Below are 14123 nucleotides of genomic sequence, written 5' to 3' on the forward strand. Positions count from 1 at the left end.
AGGTTCTACTGTACTCATACCCTTTGGTGATGACAAATTCTTCCAAAGCAGGATAATCTTTTACTTTGTTTCTTGCTGTCAGAGACAAAAACCTATTGAGCAGTATTATCAACATTCTCTTGGCTAACCTCCAACTTTTTCCAGGATGTGACCACAACAGTCTAATATGGTAACTCTGGTATCCAATTATTATAGGTGAACAGAGGCACCGAGTGAAAGTAAATGTGCTCGAGCATCTCCTCCAACCTTGGGAATTGAACCCATATATCTTGTCAAATCATTCGTGGGTCCTCCTGCATGTTCCTATCCAAGGTAGGGATTGACTGGGGTTCGCACTCTCCTTCAGGCCAAATTTAGCTCCTAGGACTTTCTCCAGACTTTCCAGGGTGCTTCTTAGGAAGCTTCAGCTTCTGGAAATCAGTGACTTGCCTATATGACCAATTCATTTGGGACCCCAGTTACCAGCATGGCCTAAAAGTGTGATATTCTTAACTGAAAAGGCTCTGAGTACAAATGAATGCACCATCTAAAGTCATTATGAGTTGGATCATAATGTAGTATGCAGTGTCTCTTACACCACTATGACCCAATATGAATATGGCCTACCTGTGCATAAGCAGCTTTTGTTGTACCAAGGGCAGGAGTAAAGAGGTAATCAAGTATTTTGCTCACAAAGTACAGTAGCATTTATTTACATTCAATGCCTAATTTTTATGAAGGCAATTGTGAAATAAATAATTTATAAAGGTAGATATATATTCAAAATCCTTTAATTTCAAAACAAAGAAACAAGTACTATACAGTATAATAAATCAATATTTGCTGAATATTATTTCTAATTTAACATTTTCTGTGTGGCAGCTGAATAATTCTGTATATTGTACAGTATGTTCAAATCATTAAAAACTTTCTTGTAAATGAAAAGAAAATATGTGTCACCTATAAAATATTCAAGTTCCATGGTAAAGTCAATATATCCTTTTAACCATCCTTAATGCTACATACTTTGACATATTCCTCCCTGATGTGAGTAGTGTTGTGGGGGTCTGGACCATACGTGTACATCCACTTTATAGCATCATAGGCACCTTCTGGGTTGAGAGAGTAATTATAGTGTTTGACCCAGTCTTTAATCCGTTGATTGAAGAAGTCTTCCGTGACAACATGAAGATCGCGCACCAAGCGATTGTCCTCAACTGAAGGTAAAAAAGCATGCAGAGCATTTTTAAGACAAAAATTACACGACCCCAGTAGTTATATAATGCACTAAGGTACTATCAACTGAAAGTATGCAAAAATCTGCCTTCATTTTTTAGATAAACTGTACAGCATAACATTTTAAATTAACTGAACTATGATTCTCTGACAACATTAAAACGAAACTGTGGGGTACTTACAAATCATGTTGGCTGCTGCATCTCTGTTGACCCCAGTGAGGTAGCGTAGCTGTGGATGGTGGTGGTTTTTCATAAACAAAGCCAGGGGCAGTTCTGGTAGAATGTGCCAATCTCTCTCCTTCCAGTCCTTGTACCAATCATCTCCAGGCACTGTGAAGTTAGCGTCAACAGCAGGACCCCAAGCAAAGCTGCCTATATCTGGCTACATCAGGAATGACACACATTTAGGCAGGACAAATTTAATTCTTTAGCAAAACATGTGCAAATTTCTTTATAACAAGTACTATACAGTTATTTTGTAATCCAAATATTTATGCATATATATAGTTCTTATATTTAAATATCAAATTATAATTCTTTAACATCACAGGCTTAGCTGTTCGTTTAAATTTAGCAGATGACAAACATACTGTGATGGGAGCTGAAGCCAATTCTTCGTAGCTGCGACGGTTTAGACACTGTAGGAGCTTGTAGGAGGACTCAACCGTACAGCCAACTCCCAGACCATAAACACGAGAGGTGTTTTGCACTCTGTAAACATCATCAAGTGCTGCCCAATCTGCCAGTGGAGACCCACTCTGAAAAATAATATGCAGCACATACAGAAAAACTATACTGTATTTTTTTTATACAATATGATATGTTGACCATAAACATATACAGTAACAGGTTTGGTCATGATGTTTTCCCATTCTCAAAGAACAGAAAACCTGTTAAGACTTATTGAGGCTTTCCAAGGCAAATGAAAATGGAAATCATCCTTGGAAGTTTTCAACATCTTCCAAGGACAACCCACAATAGTTGCCCAACTCTCAGGTACCCATTTACTGCCATGTTAACAAAATTATAAGGTCTAGGGAAATAAGTCCAAATGTCTGGTCCTGTGAAGGAATTAAATCCAGGACCATGTGTCTGTAAGCTGTTTTACCTGAATTTACCCAAGGGCCACTATCTCTCTAATGGGCTCAATGAGGACATGAATCCTGCAATATATTACCAAGTGTTGCATCATAGATTGTAATAAATTAATACAACCTACAAATAAATACACTACTGCTAAATACATTTACAGTATAATGCAAAAACTTGCCTGTTATGAAAACTAACAGCATTTTCTATTGAGTACTAAGAACTTATTGTAACACTATGTAACACTCCTTGTATAATTTAACACGTATGCATTTCTTTGTGGCCAAATTTTAATTATTTTTTCAAACAAAATGAGTAGTATGAGTGTGACCTTGAATGTGGTGTAGTTGTAAATACTGTAGTGACTAACCTGCGATATGACCTGACTGACAAAAGCCTTAGTCTTAGGTAGTACAGCAAGAATGCCAGCCATGGCACCTCCCGCGCCTGGGCCAAACACCGTGATCTTGTTGCGGTCCCCATTGAAGAACCGTATGTTGGTGTGGACCCACTCTAATGCCATGGCCATGTCCATGAGACCGTAGTTACCAGGCGAGTTGACATCTCCCGTACTCAGAAACCCTGCCAAGATGGAGCCTTGTTAGCATCACTCATGGTTTCAGAGTAATCTTCTCTGTACAGTTTCTCCTCTTTATGAAAAACATCTACACTGATATGATTGACATACAGTATAAACAAATAATCATGACATGCAGAAAATGTTTTTATTATTTTAAGGTCTTAATACAATTTGATGCAATTTAAGAACTAGATTTCTACAGTATGAACAACGTTGGAAACTATTAGAAGATATTAGCAATAAGTAAAACTACTTTAATCGTAAAAGACAACAGGTCTAGTCTTTACAGTACCCATCATAACCTATGGAAAAGTTGTAACAAATTAATTACTTAAATGCAAATTTGAATCTGCATTCTCATAACTAATATTAGAGTCCCAAGGGACATTGAATATAATAAGCTAAACTAGAATTAACCAATTGAGTTCATTCCCATCCCAGTGCATGCATTCCCATCCCAAAAAGTGGTAGTGGGGATGATTAATATCTGTTGATGATTTCGAGATTTCTTACCCTGTAGCCTGGCCTGACCTGTAATTACACTTGGGGTAATTACAGGCCAGACCAGGCTACAGGGGGTTGAAATATCTAAATCACCAACAGATTAACATTAATCATCCCTCAATACCACCCACTTTAACAGCCTCATTACTGAAGTCGCTGACGAGGTGGTGATCAACTCACCGAGAGCTCCAAGTCTGTAGTTGATGGTAACAACGACCACCTCACCCCATGCGGCCAGCATGTGCCCTGGGAACTGGTTGCTGGCACCGTGGTCCAGATCTCCTCCATGGATGTAGAACATGACGGGGTACTGGTCGCTCACGGTGATCGATACCTATGTGCATACAGGCAGGTACATATCTACATGTTAATGAAGGGGGTAGAAAGAGCCTAAGTTACTCCATCCCTCTGAGATGTATGTTATTGTCTCAAAAACGTACTTGAACGTTAATGACTGGCGAGAATCAACATTTGCATTGTGTACACACACACACACACGTGTATATAAAAGACATTGGTTGTATATACAACCAAGTTCTGATAAGGAATTCATACATGGTAATTCATGAGTTTAAACAAATGGACAGATAGGGGTGTGCAGGAGGGAGGGATGCATAGCTGCATGTGTGCATGAGTGATACATACTGCAAGAAGGAGAGATACATAGCTGCAGGTGTGTGTGCAGGAGGAAGGGGATACATTGCTGCAAGAGGAAGGAGATACATAGCTGCAACTGTGCCCCCCAAGACAACAGAACCCGTTGGTGGACTAACGGTGGGGGTGAAGATGTTGAGGTAGAGACAGTCTTCGTGGATACCGTTCCTGATGCCGTTGGAGGCGCCCACATACTTCAGGTTCTGGGGGCAGGCGCTCTGGTAGTCCAGGGCCTGCCACGTGCTGTACCAGTTCTCCACACGTCGCGGCGGCTGCAACAATACATTATTTATTTATATATGAGAGTTCATAGCATGATGTGTTTACATTCTTTTACAGTCATAAGGATACATAAATGTGCTGATCACAATGCTCCCCGAGCCTGAGACCCGGATGTTTAATAATCTTGCAGCGTCTAATTAAGGCTTCTAGTGCCCTCTCTAGCCCTTTTTTGCGCTACCGCTCACAGAGCGAGTATGGGGTGTACAACAAACTTTTTTTTTTTGCCGCCCCGGCGGCAACAACCAATCTTGCTGCGTTCCAGTCGGAATATTTCAAATTTGTATATATTTAAATTGTGTTAGAATATGTTTAACATGTTCTCTTCAATGCTGCTCTAAATAGTGATCCAAGGTGGGTTGCCTGCTGCCGTTGGTCACAGAGAGGTCTCGCAGTTTTTCTAATCACAGTTTCCACATGTTAAATCGCATACGCATTTAAAAGGAAATATATATAGATTAAAATTAAAGTGCTGGACGAACTTTAGGCATTTTTATATGAAGTTACCACAAGTTAGCTTCTTTATTGGCGTCTACAAAATAGTACAAAGTAAACTTTTGTGTCAAACGTTCAACCAAATAGTTAACTTTAGTAGTAAGGTTTTATGGGGATGGGGTGGATTCCTGGAAGAGGTAACACACACACACAGAGGAGAACAGATACACAGAGAATGACAAGGTGTGTGAAGAATGGGTTGACAGTAGGCCAGTCGGACTTGCAAGACTGTACAGTATCCGTTTTTGCAGATAAGACCGTGAAAACAAATATTATTTATTTAATTTACTTGTACTGTAATAGGAAACCTACTTTTATGCTATTTTATTAGAATTGCCGTAGATGTTGCATAATGCCACTTGTGCAATCAGAGGGCGACACAAAGGTAAACTCTAGAAACAACACCGACATGAATTTGTGAAGCATAAAGCTGACCTTGAAAGTAAAAAAAAAATGCAGAGGGTTTATTGCCTGGATTTAGAGGGCATGGAGGGGACATGATCACCACATATAAAATACTGAGAGGAAGAGAGAGCGTGGACAAGCTGAGCCTGTTTAAGAGGAAACGAGACGAAATGATACAAGTGAAAGCTGTAAACGCAGATCAGTAGGAAGTAACCTAAGGAAATACCCGTGCCTTGTGGAATGCACTGAAAGCACAAAAACCTCGACCGTTTGTCTGGAAAAAAGAAATACTAGGTACAAAAAAAAGGTTGGTATAGGCCGGCCATAAGAGAACTCCAGAAGAGCAGAAGAGAAGAGCAGTCTCCGTGGTGTAGTGGTAAGACACTCGCCTGGCGTTCCGCGAGCGCTATGTCATGGGTTCGTATCCTGGCCGGGGAGGATTTACTGGGCACAACTCCTTAACTGTAGCCTCTGTTTAATGCAACAGTAAAATGTGTACTTGGATGAAAAAACGATTCTTCGCGGCAGGGGATCGTATTCCAGGGACCATAGGATTAAGGACTTGCCCGAAACGCTACGCGTACTAGTGGCTGTACAAGAATGTAACAACTCTTGTATATATCTCAAAAAAAAAAAAAAAAAAAAAAAAAACTATAGGCTCTTACGCACTCCACTGTATCGTTACTATTATGTAAACTCTATTAGGGAAGCATGTACAAACAAGTCCAGCTGACCAATAGTATAGACCAGTTGGTGTTAATACGGTCACACGCCGCCCTCACCCGACCTCTGCTGACAACAGTACTGGGACAAATGCTATAAACTCAACAGGACAGTTAGCTAAACGTTTATTTGTCTCCTCAGCACAACAGTGAAAGTCCCCCTACCCCCCTCCCCCTCCCTCACAAGGCTCCTTCCACTGGTGCCACATCTACTCAACACGTCTTGAAATGGCGCTCTAAGCCTATATGATTGTTCTATTTTATTTACTTACCAAAAATATTTTGGAAGTATATTTTATGCGATATCTACCGGATGCAAAATAATACTATTCGAATATTTAAAAGCATACTTGTAAATTAACATTATTACGCAGTATTATATTAAGAATTTAAGGAAGTCAACGTTATACTACCGCCTTTCCATAGCCTACTTAATATTCGCTGGAGCATAACACGTCCAGTGGACTAAGTGCCCGTCAACACCCCCCTCCCCACACACACACACACACTCGAGGATATCACAAGACATCCTCATATAGCCTACCTAAACTTAGCTAGTACAGGCTAAGATATACTCACGAGTCGCATCTCTCGTACTCGAGAAATTAAACTATCGTACGTAATGGGGGATATCTAGTTGAACCCAGGCACTAGCTCTTGACCTACACTCTGTGGCCCCATTATGTACATACACTATGATAGCTGCTCAGTGGCGTGTATCTGTGAATGGACATAAAGGAAGGTGAAGGAAAGACCCAATACATGTGTAAGTGTATTAAAACCTAATTTTCAGGTGCAACTACACGCAATTGCAACTACATTGTTTACAGCACCTTGAGAATAGATGTAGTTGTATCCTAAAATTTGGTTTTGATACACTATGCATGTATTGGTCTTTCCCTCACCTTCATTCAAGCACTACGACATTGTAGCAAAAAGTTTCTCCAAATAAACAAACAATGCAAAGAACACGTAATTAACGATTAAATGCAGCTGGATCGTCTCTTGTATATTAACTTTGGTACACATTTTAAGATTCATAAAACTACATGTCAACCCCTCGAAATTAATACATATTTTTATTGCAAAGTTGTTGTTTTTTAATTACAGAATGTGGATAATATAGGCGCTGATGGGAGGAACAAAGAGGTGAGCCAGCCAGCACCCAGATGCCTGCTGGCGGGTCTCCACCCCCACCCACCAATATCCCCCACCCCCGCCTTGCTTCTTCAGCCCCAATCAGTTGCTACGGCTTTACTATTATTCTTCCCTCACATGTGCTTGCAGGACACCTGGCGCCAGGGGGTTTCAGGTACCACAACCCTATTGCAATGGCTCACCATTGCAGTAGGGTTGCATAGCATTCACCTTGCTATACTTGCGTCACATAGAAGGTTTGAGCGGCAGTTGTCAAATATTGCGGAATGGCGACTGTGTCCCACACTGGAGGTCGCACACACTGACCCCCTCCTCGTTCCTACCCCCAGAGCTCACCCCCTATCAACCCCCCCCCCCCTCACTCCCAACACTACCAACAACCCTTTCTATAGCCCCTTCCCCACTCCTCAGCTGCAGTACAGCAACACTACACTTTCCAGCACGACGTCTCTGAGAAGCTCACATTCATAAACAAAGTCCAAATTCTTGTTAGTCGACCCGTCAAACCTCCTTGTTATGAATGAAAAGCACTTTACACACGACTTACAACTGATGAAGATCGAACTTTTCTCGCACTCGCGAGAAAATTCCACCTCTGCAAAATACTTCATCAATAAACATGCTACAAATATAAATAACTTCTAACAGAACCCAAACATCTAACCTAATCTATGCCCTAAAACTATACACCAAAAATACCGATCTTGAATACACAGTAAAACTTGAGGACTGCGTTTTTGGGGTCGGCCGCTGCTTGGAAGACCGGACAGGTTGCCGAGGCGTTTATAGCGTCAGGAACTGAAGCAAACATGCGTATGACCCCAGTGAAACTTGGCATTGTTGCTTCAGATCACACACACACACGCGCGGAACATTCCCCGAGCGGGAAAGCGTTCTCATCTCCATAAGGTACCTTAGAGACAAAGGAGGTAGAAATAGCCTAAGCTACTCTTTCCCTTTGAGATGTATTTCTTGCTTATCTCAATAAACATACTTGAACTTGATACCCAGGTACCCAAGGCTGGGTACACAGTACCCAACAGGTGGCCGACGGATTCAAGTACTCTAAAGAGCCAAGTACCCTCGGGGACAAGGTATCCGAAGAGTAAAGGTACCCTAGGGATGCAGGTACCCGATAAAACAGTTTAAACGCCCGTACAACATGCAACAATCGGCACTAGCCTAGTGAAATTTCATTTCATTTCTTTATTATGCACCCCATACCCATAGTCTTGTTGGCTTAAGAATTCTACTAGTCATGTTTCTCAAATCCTTTTCACAATTTGATTTGCAATTTTTCTACTGTTTAGATATCTAGACTTGTAAGGCAGGGGAGAGTGGGCGGGTGGGTGTGAGGGAGGGGAGAGTGGGCGGGTGGGTGTGAGGGAGGGGAGAGTGGGCGGGTGGGTGTGAGGGAGGGGAGAGTGGGCGGGTGGGTGTGAGGGAGGGGAGAGTGGGCGGGTGGGTGTGAGGGAGGGGAGAGTGGGCGGGTGGGTGTGAGGGCGGGGAAGAGACAGGAACACGTGTAGGTGGTGGTGAACACTGCATTACAATAACCAAGGTGGAGTGAATGTCTGGTAACTGTAGGTCATTGCAGAGTGGGGAGAGGGAGAGGAGGAGGGAGCGGCGACGGAAGGGGGGAGAATGTGTGGAGGAGAAACCAGGGGGAGAGAGGACGCGGTTGCGCCTTAGTGCAGATAGAGAGAGAGAGAGAGGGCTTGCAACGTGGGGTTGAAAGAGTAGCAGAATTACACAAGCTGAGGAGCAGGCAATACAAGGACTACTGACCTACTGTATAATCTTCTCATATACCTACATGATCCGTCTACATGTTATGTGACACGCGAACGATTTTGAGCACATTACCATATCGACCAAAAAAAATGAAAAACAACACCATTGACCAGATTGGTCACTAACTACGCATCAGCTATATTTTATTTTACCATGTAGAAATTAGTTGTAGCTCAAAATTTTGGTATGACTGATGACGTGAAGGCGAACCAGCTTGAAATACTTAACACTTTCGCTCGGGGATGACGCAGCATTGCGTCATCCGTTTACTGGCGGTAATGCCGGGGATGACGCAGCATTGCGTCATCCACTTTAAAAATTCGCCAAAAATCAGGTTTGTATCCGATTTTTTGGGGACTGGTTTTAAAATGTGCGCCGATGTCTTCCCATTTCCTTTGTTGAGCCTCGTGGCCCTCAGGCGGCTTGGCACACGCCGTGGGCCCATTGTCTTTGCTCCACTGTTGTGACCAATGTCGTCTCCCCTCGCATCTCAAACATGTGAACATTTCGGCTATTTTCCGTGGCTATATTTCTTACTGCGGCTTTAGAAACTATCTACGCTTACTCCACGATGGATAGTAATCATGAACAAGGCCCTTCCAGGAAGAAAATTGCGAAAGAAAGGCTTGAAAAGGGTGGGAATTGGGAGTGTAGTAGGAAGGCCTCTGAGCGCTCACTCACGGCTAACGCGTGGCCCGTCTTCAACTCGTCGGCGGTTGGAGCGTGACCAGGTGTTTTTTTTTATATGCTAATGTTCCTCTAGAGAATTTTATTACGAACCCATTGAGACCAAAATGAAAGACCTAGGACAAAAATTGAGGTGACCAGAGTGAAAATAGTGAAAACATTTTATCCCGTTTGCGCGCTCCCGGGTAACTCGTTCGCACTTTCTCTGTTTGCTGCGGGTAATTAGCCGGGCTTTTGGAGTTTATATGCATTTAGTGCTGTAGAGAATTTTATTGCGAACACAATGATACCAAATTTATTCTCGTAGAAGGAGAATTGAGGTGACAAAGTTGAAGAGAGTAAACACTTTTCGGAATTAACGCGCGCTTCCGTGACACGCTGGGGCCCATATCGCCCTGTCGAAGGGTGGCGCGCGGGGTGAGCGAAAGTGTTAAGATACCAGTCTCACCAGGGTCGTGATGTACACAAGTTGTAATTATTAATATTAATTGCGGAGTAAATATATCATTGTGCTGATTTCAGTTTATTGTATACTAAATATAGTAAGATTTTCGTTCATAATAGCGCAACCTGTCATCCGAACGTGAGAGTACTTGAGCAACCGTTGGTCGGACGGACAAAACCAGCCCGTCCTCCAAACAAAGATCCAAAAGTGATTCCATGCACCCGCCAAACCCCCCGCTGTTTATGAATGAAAAGCGCTTTACACACGACTCACAACTGCTGACGTTCGAACATATCCGGAACAAGTGCTTCACTGACGAATTTTGTTCGAACCACAACGCTATAAATGCTTCACCCACGTACTACAAATACAAATAATCGCCAACGGAACCTAAACACCTAACCTATGCCTATATATGCACAATATGCTAGTATATTATAATATTAATTTATACTTGAGAAAATTCCCGTTTTGAATGAACATCATATTAAAATTTATGAATGCGTCTGTGGGGTCGACCGCTGAATGTAATGGACTCGAGTCGAGGACGGGTTGGACAAAACATACTGTTGCATTCAGGAAAACAGTTGACATTTTATGCTATTAAGTTTGCGCGAGAGGCAATAACCAGACCTAACCTTCATTTGCAGCATTCCAGTAGTACAAAAGATGAACTTTTCTGGGTACAACAGTCCAGTTTTATGTTTGAGAAACAGTTGTTAAAAGTATATAGAGGCTGGAAGATGGGTTGAAATAACTGCTGGTGAAATTATTCTTCCCCAGAGGGGGCTAACGTCCACTCTCTGCAGCCTGGACTTTTCCTGATAGCCTAAAGATAAGGACGCCCTGATACATCAGGATGTCCTTAAGATTGGTCTTGAAGGAAAGACTGAGCAGAGTAGTAGTGTTCCATAGACCACTCAGGCGCCATGAGCACAATGTAGTGCCTGAGACACTCGTTATCTTGTTAGATGATACCCACCGCTGATAATATAACGACCTCTGATAACAATATGACCAGTATACTTCAATATTTTATCGCTTTCCCTCTCATATATACATATATATGAGAGCATAATAAATAAAAAAGTACATAGATCTCATTGATCTCATTAAATGCTTAAAAATAAAGGATTGGGAACAATCCGAAAACGCTCAGATCTTTGCTCTCATGTTTCAAATGTGGTTGAAGCTTGCATGCAACATGTGCACCTGATATATATGTGTGTGTGTGTGTGTGTACTCACCTAGTTGTGCTTGCGGGGGTTGAGCTTTAGCTCTTTGGTCCCGCCTCCATCCTACCTGCCAGGGGTGGCCACGGAGGGCGTGGGTGGCCATCCTACCTGCCAGGGGTGGCCACGGAGGGCGTGGGTGGCCATCCTACCTGCCAGGGGTGGCCACGGAGGGCGTGGGTGGCCATCCTACCTGCCAGGGGTGGCCACGGAGGGCGTGGGTGGCCATCCTACCTGCCAGGGGTGGCCACGGAGGGCGTGGGTGGCCATCCTACCTGCCAGGGGTGGCCACGGAGGGCGTGGGTGGCCATCCTACCTGCCAGGGGTGGCCACGGAGGGCGTGGGTGGCCATCCTACCTGCCAGGGGTGGCCACGGAGGGCGTGGGTGGCCATCCTACCTGCCAGGGGTGGCCACGGAGGGCGTGGGTGGCCATCCTACCTGCCAGGGGTGGCCACGGAGGGCGTGGGTGGCCATCCTACCTGCCAGGGGTGGCCACGGAGGGCGTGGGTGGCCATCCTACCTGCCAGGGGTGGCCACGGAGGGCGTGGGTGGCCATCCTACCTGCCAGGGGTGGCCACGGAGGGCGTGGATGGCCATCCTGGCGGTCGATCATCGATTGTGAAAGCTTCCGCCACCTACCAACAACATTCCACGCCCCGCAATGCTTCACCCACGCTACACAAAACAAACGTTCCACGTCTCTAGAACGTGACGAGTATAATCTTGGTGTACCACAATAACAATTCCAGTGTTCGTACTTTATGTTGCAATACTTGCAGTAGTATCACGCATGACTGCAATGCAAAAGAGTGTAAGTTAATGGGAGAATGCAGTAATGGTGTCTAGCGTACATAGAAATCTATATAGCGTCTAGCCTAGCTAACGGTGCAAGATGGTAGGGAGTATGAGGTAGTGAGGAACAGATGAGGTGGGAAACATACTTATGCTGCAACATGGATGAGGGAGATAGTTATGCTGCAACATGGATGAGGGAGATAGTTATGCTGCAACATGGATGAGGGAGATAGTTATGCTGCTGGTGGAGGACGGGAAAGAATTAGGCGCTGGTTGACGAGTTAGTGAATAGTGAAAACACTGGAATGTGGTGTAGGTGTGATGAAATATTGAGGCCATACAATAGGATCGAACTCTTGGACTCTCCTGGTTCACTATACCGATCGATGGTCTAGCGTGTCCCCGGGGGGAGGGGGGGGGATAGGATGCGGATTCCACGTTATGTGGTCTTAATACTGTTCACATATACAGACTGTGTGGGACAACAATAGACTAGGGTAGTCTACGCACAAAAGTTGATATTTTTGTGTGTAAGTCTATATTTTAAAACCCCCCCTGGGGTCTGTTGGGTAAAAATGTTGAGTGAGAAGTTGATATATCAAGGGCGAAGGCTTCCCACCGGGAGTGTCCAGGTATCTCTCTCTCTCTCTCTCTCTACCTCAACCAAGCCACTTCCTGGGTCAGTTTACAGGTATCAGTGTCAGTTAAGGTGCCACAAGGTGCTACTGAACTACTAGTTTGGCTCCTTTATAAGCACCGACTGTCAGTGTAGGCTCGCACCGCTCCTGTGCCAGGTAAGTCCACTACGGGCTCACCATAGCCCGTGCTAGCGCGCATCACCGAGTATATTGTAGTGTAGAGAATGTGTATACCTGGGCGTATATTATATATACATATACCATATACCTGATAACATACCTGGGCATATATTATAATGCGACAGGCCCTATAGTTGTTGTTGTTTAAGATTCGCTACCTGGAACAAAAAGTTCCAAGTAGCACGGGCTATGGTGAGCCCGCGGACCTATAGTGTTCCTCAGGGCGGTTGTTCACCTTGGAGAACGAGTTGTGTGTCTTCCTGCCGCCATTGCATCAACGAAGCGAGTTTAAACATGCGGTTACCTTGCGGTGGTTCCGAGATTCAACGTCCTTGCGGCCCGGTTTCTGACCAGGTCTACTGGTTGCTGAATTGGTCAACCAGGCAGTTACAGGCAGCCGCTCGCAGCCTTACAGTTGGTTCATAGAATCAAGTTGTTTGGTGGTGTGTACTGATGTTGTTGTTGTTATAGATTCAGCTACTCGGAACAAGTTCCAAGTAGCACGGGCTATGGTGAGCCCGTAGTGGATTTCCTGGCACAGGAGCGGGGCTGTGTCGTGTATTGATAAGTTCGGCGTTTTAAATATAGTTTCTTGGACCTCACCTTTCAAGTTGTCGGTTGTCTAATGCTGCGTGTGTGTGTGTGTGTGTGTGTGTGTGTGTGTGTGTGTGTGTGTGTGTGTGTGTGTGTGTGTGTGTGTGTGTGTGTAAATCAGCAGTTGTGGAATAAAATAAGATTATGTATTAAATGTGAAGTAACCTCTGGGTCATAAGGTAGATAGAGTGTAAGTATAGCGGGGGAGGAGTGTGAGTGGCGAGTGAGGGCGTGTGAGGAGTGAGGGAGAGTGAGAGAGTGTGAAGAGTGAGAGAGTGTGAGGTGGTGGCGTCCCACAGGGCTTGGTCAGCAGGCAACTTCCGGTACTGTAACAGCAGAAGCCACCTACTTCACCTGACGGTCGCCGGCCTAACACCAGCCAGGCCAAGGTGTAAGCCTTCCTTAAATTTAAATTTAAATTAAAGCCTTCCTCTCAAAACAAAAATCGTATTTTTTTTTACAGAATTAAGAAAACCGTTAAAAATCCGACGTTTAAAAATAAAACAACGTAATATTAACGTTTTCTCACCATCGGACTCAACAGACTAGGTGAGTTGCTTGATAAGCTTCCAGGATACATCGAGCATTTACACAGCCACTAACGAAACCAGTGCATCTTTCCGCAATCATCGTGGCTTTGTTTACATTTATTAA

General features: G+C 44.0%; 1 protein-coding gene across 2 annotated transcripts in view; it reads right to left on the reverse strand.

The window, feature by feature from the left end:
- Nucleotides 1–14123, reverse strand: part of LOC123767345 (cholinesterase) — a 42351-nt gene that overhangs the window by 12321 nt on the left and 15907 nt on the right. For both annotated transcript variants that reach the window (XM_045756961.2, XM_045756962.2), the window contains exons 3-8: nt 4164–4316; nt 3571–3724; nt 2677–2888; nt 1808–1975; nt 1398–1599; nt 1006–1196 (exon numbers count right to left, since the gene is read on the reverse strand). In XM_045756961.2, coding sequence (XP_045612917.2) covers nt 1006–1196; nt 1398–1599; nt 1808–1975; nt 2677–2888; nt 3571–3724; nt 4164–4316 — 1080 coding nt within the window. The remainder of the gene's footprint in view (nt 1–1005; nt 1197–1397; nt 1600–1807; nt 1976–2676; nt 2889–3570; nt 3725–4163; nt 4317–14123) is intronic.

This window comes from Procambarus clarkii, chromosome 74, assembly GCF_040958095.1.
Source record: "Procambarus clarkii isolate CNS0578487 chromosome 74, FALCON_Pclarkii_2.0, whole genome shotgun sequence".
NCBI classification, from domain to species: domain Eukaryota; kingdom Metazoa; phylum Arthropoda; class Malacostraca; order Decapoda; family Cambaridae; genus Procambarus; species Procambarus clarkii.